The sequence below is a fragment of the Trachurus trachurus genome, assembly GCF_905171665.1.
Source record: "Trachurus trachurus genome assembly, chromosome: 7".
Taxonomy (NCBI): domain Eukaryota; kingdom Metazoa; phylum Chordata; class Actinopteri; order Carangiformes; family Carangidae; genus Trachurus; species Trachurus trachurus.
The window spans coordinates 29,541,929-29,549,542 of NC_139901.1; the positions used below are offsets into that span (position 1 = coordinate 29,541,929).

Sequence of the window (7,614 nt, forward strand, 5' to 3'; positions counted from 1 at the left end):
ATTATTACCTAACTGTTCCATCTTGGAAACTGGAGCCAATTAACATTCAGGATTTAATTTTCCTTTATTAGCTACTTTCGTTTCTGATGTTTTCACCTCGTAGACCAGCGTTACAGGACCCATCAATCAGTGGGGGGGATGATATAGATTTTTCCATTTTAAGGTTAAAAACATGAGTTACATTCAGCCAAGGGAAGGAAAAGTAGCAGTTTGTGTTAAAAGTACTCTTTTTAATGTGTTCAGAGTAATGAACAGACCTTTTACAACATCCACAGCTTGTTACACACAACTCCTTCAAATTAAGAGCATCACAGACTGTGACGTGGGGGAACTCACCATGCACGTTTACTGTAGAAACCTTTCACCAGAGACCAAATAATATATATTTTTTCCCATAAGACCTTCTTTCTTTTGGCTTTCTTTTTTTTTTTGTAAACAACCAACAAGACACATGTGTCCAGCTGTTAATGTCAGAGCGTAAAGTCATTTAACACGTATAAATTAAAGAACTGACGCTGCAGTTTATAAACAATGAAAAATCTACCTCTGCAGACACCTGTGGGCTAAATGTGCTTGACTCGTAAAATCCCTGGTTTACAATGTATGCCATACTTTTTTTCTCCTCTGTCTCTCTCTGTCTTTCTCTCTTTCTTCTAATTTCGCCAAATAAGCAATAGCACAAAGCTCATTCATAGAAATATCATTTGTGTCAAACAACAATTTATTCTTATTTTTTATTCAAGACAATTCATTACCCGCAATTCATACAATTTTCTTTTTGTGTAAAAGGCCACAGAGCCACAGGAATGAGATTGATTCAACACTTCTGACACTTATCTAAAACCTGGTCCTGATGGCAGACACAATTTGCAAAATTTTAAGTCAAATAAAACAAAAAAACGGGAAAAAAAAAATACAAAAATACATAGCATAATTTGACAGAATACATGGGATGGGATGGGATGGGATGGGATGGGATGGCCTATGACTTATTATCGTATGGAATCTAAAGAATAGGATGAAGGATAAAGTTTTAAAGCAAGTGATGACATAATATGTATCGAAATGGAAAAAAAGGAGAGTGAACTAGTGAATAGGTCCTATGCAGGAATCAAGAGCAGGAATCATCTGGTAACGTTTTTCCTCCATGTTCCCGAGATAGGAGTCAACCTGCGGAGGAAAAGAAAGAAAGAGAGGAAGAAGACGTGTCTTTAAAAAGAAGCTGTGATTAGGGAGGAGAGGGAAGAAGGGATTAGAGCATAAACAGACCTAAGCTTGTTACGCTCGTACCATTTAATCTCTGAACAGCACAGAGTAAATTACAAAGGGCTAAACCTACAGTCGCTGTACATGTGTAGTGCTTAAATGTCATCGCAGCGCTGAAAAGAGCTGGAGGCTTTATGGGCTGGCGGCAGATAATGAAGAATAACCCGATGTCGTTTATCATTACATAACCATCACTTTGGCTCTTTGAGACTCTCTAAAAGAGACACAATTAGCTCGCCTACGCAGCGCACAATGATTATAGAAAAGAAAAAAAGAAAAAAAAAAGCTTCTCACCCTGAAAGTTTGAGTGGAATTCAACAAAGTGAGTGCACGAGTTTCAGGCTTCCAGGCTGAGCAGCTCCACGTCGAAGGTGAGAGTGGCGTTTGGTGGGATGATCCCCGGGTGCCCTTTGCTGCCGTAGGCAAAGTCTGGCGAGCAGATCAGCTTCGCCCGCTGACCTACGCTCATCTGTGGAGGGGGGGGGGCGAGACGGACGGGGTTTACTGCTGGTGAACAGGCTTCAATACACACAGCTCATATGATGTAACATTGTTGTTTTCATTACTGATTAGTCTGATGATTGTTTTCTAAGTTATTACACTTTGCTGATAAACTCTGATGTCGATGCATAACTTCAGAGGTGACAGAGGAAAGCATCAGATCCTCCATTCACAGGCCGAAACCAGTGAACGTTTGGATATTTTCCTTAAAGGGATAGTTCACCCAAAATTCAAATTGCACTCATTATCTACTCACCCTCATGTCGACTAAGGGCTGGGAGAAGTTTCAGAGTCCTCCGTGGCTTCTCTGAGTTACAGGGGGTCTCGGCGTAGCAGTGCATGTCCATATGACGGTTGCAAATGGATACCAACTGTCTTCATAACAAAAAGACACACCAAAAAACATCCAAATACCTCCATGCTGCTCGTATGTCCGTCCAAATTGGACGAACCGGGAAGAGGAGCTTCTGCTACAAAACAAGCTTGAAATATAGACTTATTTAATTTTTTTCGGGACAATTTCGCATTTCGGGGCTTCAATACAAGACTGACATTACATACGAGCAGCATGGAGGTATTTGGATGTTTTTTGGTGTGTCTTTTTGTTACGAAGACAGTTGGTATCCATTTGCAACCGTTATATGGACATGCACTGCTATGGCGAGACCCCCTGTAACTCAGAGAAGCCACGGAGGACTCTGAAACTTCTCCCAGCCCTTAGTCCACACGAGGGTGAGCAGATAATGAGTGCAATTTGAATTTTGGGTGAACTATCCCTTTAAAAAGGTCCAGTGTGTAAAATAGGGAGAAACAAACCACTCGTGCTAACCCCATTGGCAAAGTGACGGTGTATTCTCTACCAACTAACTCAGGGTGTAAAATTTACTTTTTATCTCATCTGCCATTGGCTAGTGACCTCCAAAAATTTACCGTCCAAACATACTGTATTTTTCACCGGCCATGAAAAAAGTAATGCCTAGTTGGACTAAAAGTAATTGCCTTAGGTTTTTAGTATAAAAATATAACTTAAAGCCCCAGTATGTAACTTATTTGGCTTTTTATTAGCAAAAATCAAATATTGCTTTCATAAATACGTATTTCACTGAAGTGGAATCACACCCGCATACAAATGAAAGCTTTCTCGTCAACAAGAATACGTTCCGATATGCAACCGCACCGCTAGATGGGGGGTAATTCCTACATATTATACTTTTAAGCAACATTTAAAAAGCTGCACATCCTGGCAGCTGAGAATATCACTGTCAGGTATTGTCCCTCCTGTTAGATGTAAAAGGAGGCGGAAAATCAAATTATCGTTCCACATACGGGCTTCCTTCACCTTTCAGACGGGGCAGAGCTCCGTGAGAGACAGTAGGAGAGACACAAGCGCAGATTTAGGCTTGTTCAACCGCAATTTATAATTAGCGGGATGATGAGCAATAAACCCCGACAAGATGGACAGAACAGTTTTGTAATAGAATAGTTCATTAACTGTAAACATCTTATAATACAAAGGGAAAAGTTCTTCTTTTTAATTGTAGCTTATCATGCTATTATTATTTTACTGGTCCGGCCTCTGAACTAAAATGAGTTTGATACTCCTGCTATAGAGGCTACTAGCTATAGAAATAAACTCTGTGGCAAAGGAACTGCAGTTCAAAATTTTCCATCGACCACTGGCGGGTGTGTGTTTTTGTTTTAACCGCCATTAATTTTACAATCTCTGCCGTTTCCTCCTCCTTCTTCTTAGTTGGTTTAGTTTATTTATGCGTGCTCTGCTCTGTCTGGCTGGATTTTCCGTTCAGGCTGCCGTACAAACATGGCGACACTTTCTAAAGCAAGACCCTTGCTATATGTATAATTAAAGGAAGAATTATAAGGCTACGAAAACCAAACAAACTTTATTTTATAACGATTACACACTTATACTAATATATTCATGGGTAGTATATTCAGATTTTGCCAATAAACCTTGCCAAATATTACACAATGGACCTTTAATAAGCACATAAAATCAAATAATAGCTGAAGCTCTAATACAATGGATCCTGCCTTCATTAAAGGTCATGATGTTTTCATTAGGCCCTGCTGTTAAATGTTTTACATTATTGATTTAACTGTATGGTTTATGGTTTGTTATGTTGTTCAGCCTATCAGACTAAATAAGAGAAACACAGCACCACAAACTACAACCTGCAACAGTCTCAACACAAACTGAACATCAGCACCTTCATGAATAATTTACTACAGGACTGTCAGACAGTCAACTGAGGACAGCTTATATTTTGCCTCAATGTCACAAATCAAATTGTGTTAGTTTGCAGGCGTGTGTAATATCTGCTAATAATCTTCGCAGGAACGTTTCTTTTTAAATGTATTCAGGCATTTTAGGGCAGTGGAGGTATGGGAGGAAATACGGGAAAAGACGCACAGCAAATGATCGTCCCAGTTGGGAGTTGAACCAGCGATCCCCAGCACAAGGGTCAGAGCAAAGAAATCCCGAACATTTCAATTAAAGTGGAAAACAAACAATCCCGCTCCTCTCACCTGGGCTACTCCTTCTTCCCAACCACGGATAACCTCCTGGTGTCCGATCTTGAACTTGAACGGCTTCCCTCGGGACCGCGAAGAGTCGAACACTTTCCCATCTGCCAGTGTGCCTGATAAAAAAAAAAACAACAGACAGAGGAAGCAGGTCAGTGAATTTGTGATTTATTTTATTTTATTTATTTAATGTTTATTTAACAGGGACGATACATACAACATTGCCACAAAAAATGGAAAATGCGATGCATGCAAGACGTCCAGCTTCAGCTAATTTGCAGTCTTTGTCCCTGGTCAGGCTTTAGAATAGAATAAAATATACTGAATACAATAAATGCAATGATACATATACAGTGGATAATACAGTATGAAGGTACCATGAATAAACCGAGTACTTGAAACCCACAGTAATACCAACACAATGCAGCAATACAGTAATGTAAAAATCCTGTATTCAAATGTGTAGAAAATGCAATTTTACTATCAAAAATGATGTAATATAATATATATTCATAACTGTCAGTGCCAATAAAATACTGGATTGTTAATCCTAAAGTATCGGTGTGTAAGCAGAGTTTCACACTGCTGAGAGGTCAGGAGATGATTAATGGGAAAGAAGAAAAATAAAGTGCTGCAACAGAAACCTATTTCCAGGTTATGGATTTTCAATAGACCTATTATTTTGTGAAAAATGTATGATAATTTCGTCTCATTATGCCCACGAGCAGTTGTGAAATATGAAACCATGTGATATATTCAGAGGGGGGCTGTAAGGATCTGAAACGCAATTTTATTTCTGCATATCTCTCTGTTTTTGACGCACAACAGACTTGTAAACTATGACATAAACAGTCTACGTGGACAAAGCTGCAGGTCACAGGACCGTTGTTGCAACCCAGGATGTGTGGTGGATCGTGGGTTTAGAGGACGACAGACTAATATAATAAAGCTCTGGGTCTGTGTTGTTGTCGGTGGAGGAGACATCGTCGTCTGTCCCTGCTGGAGCGCTAACGCCATCCAACAGCTGTCTGCAGGAATCAGGCTGATGTGTCGTCAACACAAACAGCGCAGATGAATTAGTGAGCACAGTGTTTGTTTCTGCCTCGGCCGTGCTCAATCTGATCATTAAAGTGGATGTGATTATCTGTGGCTTAACAACCATATGATATGCATCTGTATGGGATGGCATTTGTTTATTAGGGTGCAAGTTATTATTTTTTTCTTCTTTAAAAAAAAATATATAGGCCTACAGTGTTGTGCAAAAGTTTGGGCACCCCTGGTCAAAATGTGAACAGTTCAGCAAGTGGAAGATGAAATTATCTCCAAAAGGCATAGAGTTAAACATGAAACACTCTTTTGCAAAATGTTAAGCAATATCAGTGTATTATTATTTTAGTTTTCTACAATTTTAAAGTGAAAAGCAGAAACAAAGCAGCAGCCTGCAAAAGAATGGGAGGCTCTCAGATAACTTTGACCAAGGTATCAGACAAGATATTTACTATTTACACACTGTGATAGTTTCCAAAGGAGGTGCTACTAACTATGCAGGGGGCCAAACCTTTGCTGCGGGCTCTTTTCCTTTTCTGTCATTTTGAAAATGTAAAAGATGAAACTTATAATAAAAAATATTGTTCATGTGTCATCTGTAACTTCATGCCTTTTGGGGATCATTTATCTTCCACTTGCTGAACTGTTCACATTAACAGACATTTCGACCAGGGGTGCCCAAACTTTTGAATGCCACTGTATATATCGTTATACTTGCTCAAACAGACTCAAATTAATATTGATGCATTGTGTTGTAAGCTTACAGTCTATGGTTGTAAGTCATTATGCACTTGTTAAATACATCATTGCTTTTCAGTTCATTTCAACTGAGAAATATGTTCACAATTCAGCCTGTAATGTAATTTCAAACAACTTCATATGGGGGAAATCCTGAGAGGTGCACCATTTATATAACTATCTGATGTAAATGACTCATCAAACACGGAAACATGGAAATAAAATAAAAAGGACTCATGCAGCCTAGACACACACAACTTTCTGGAGGGGAGTAACCTACTAACAGTAGCCTATAATCTTGCAATGTATGAGCTTATCCTGCAGAGATTTTGCAGCTCTCAGTCAAAGTACAGTTGTCTATGAAAATGTGGCGACCAAGTAAGTAAAACTGGAAAACCTTAAAGCACAAGCACCTCAGATTTATAGTTAAATGAAAAGTAGTTAGTTAGTGGCTTTTCCCCCGAATCTGCTGCAAACCTGCAGCTTTCTAACGGTTACTGACTGAGAGCTAACGTTAGCCGGCTAGCATCACGGGTTAGCTTCATAGACACATACATGTCTATGGTTAGCTTAGCTAGTTAGCCGACGTTACGTTAGCCGGCTGACAGCGGCTACGATTCCGTTAGCTCGACTTTTAGCTCCGGTCCTCTTAAATGATTAATAGAATAATAAATAAAGACACTTGCCATGTTAATTGTAGACTAAATGACACAACACACTAGATAAATGCGCGGCTAAACCATCGCTAGCCGACCCCAGACACAAGAGGCAATTTATTTAACATTGCATTGGACGTTAAGTTAGCTTGGATGCTAACAGCTTAAAAAAAACGTCTGTTAACGGTTTCTCCTGGGGGTTCTGTACTTCACGCGCACACCGGCGTCCTTTAACGGTTAATGTAACCATGGAACATACAGGTGTCACGTGCAGGTATAAAAAGCATTTAAATTAACGGCCCAAAAAATCCTCCAGCTTCTCCCAACCAACGGCTCTCTCTCTCAGTCACTCACCGACATAGTGCACCACGACGCGCTGCCCCTTCTTCGGGAATGTCCGTCCTGGAAAACGAAGGAGGAGGGGGAAAATGAGGAGGAAAAAGCGTGTTTTAATAACGAGACAGACACTCTTAATGAAATATTTTGGGGGAAAATAACACAGACAAGGACGCAATCATCCTCCTCCTCACCATCGCCCGGAGTTATGGTCTCAATTTCTACTCCCATTTTGGCTCTTCGGTATCCTTCCTCTCTACCTCCCCACAATGCGAGCGGAAGCAGCAGCAGACAGAGGCGGCCTGCTGCTGCTGACGGGCGGGCGGTGGGTGGGCATGGATGGGGGGGAAAGGCACCCAGTCACCATGGAGGCACATACCTATTATAACCTATTATATTATTAGGCCTTTATATATTTACACATAAATATAGTGTATACATACACTACTACCACTCAAAAGTTTGGACACACCTTCTCATTCAATGTTTTTCTTTCTACTATTTTCTACATTGTGGATTCATACTC

The 7,614-nt window shown here is 40.1% G+C and overlaps 1 protein-coding gene across 1 annotated transcript; it reads right to left on the bottom strand.

The window, feature by feature from the left end:
- Positions 1 to 209: 209 nt before the first annotated feature.
- On the bottom strand, positions 210 to 7,382 carry fkbp1aa (FKBP prolyl isomerase 1Aa). The gene is made up of 5 exons (XM_083975240.1): positions 7,283 to 7,382; positions 7,107 to 7,154; positions 4,315 to 4,427; positions 1,561 to 1,735; positions 210 to 1,170 (listed from the first exon to the last, which is right to left on the bottom strand). The coding sequence occupies exons 1-4, from the start codon at positions 7,317 to 7,319 to the stop codon at positions 1,604 to 1,606; spliced, it is 330 nt and encodes a 109-aa protein (XP_083831366.1). The 5' UTR covers positions 7,320 to 7,382; the 3' UTR covers positions 210 to 1,170; positions 1,561 to 1,603.
- Between the last annotated feature and the right edge of the window lie 232 nt (positions 7,383 to 7,614).

Excerpts from the sequence above, each read along its gene's own strand:
- fkbp1aa (XM_083975240.1), bottom strand. The coding sequence starts at position 7,319 with ATGGGAGTAGAAATTGAGACCATAACTCCGGGCGATG. Across the intron at positions 7,155-7,282 it reads GACCATAACTCCGGGCGATG|GACGGACATTCCCGAAGAAG; the intron begins GTGAGGAGGAGG and ends TTCGTTTTCCAG. Across the intron at positions 1,736-4,314 it reads GGGAAGAAGGAGTAGCCCAG|ATGAGCGTAGGTCAGCGGGC; the intron begins GTGAGAGGAGCG and ends CCCCCTCCACAG.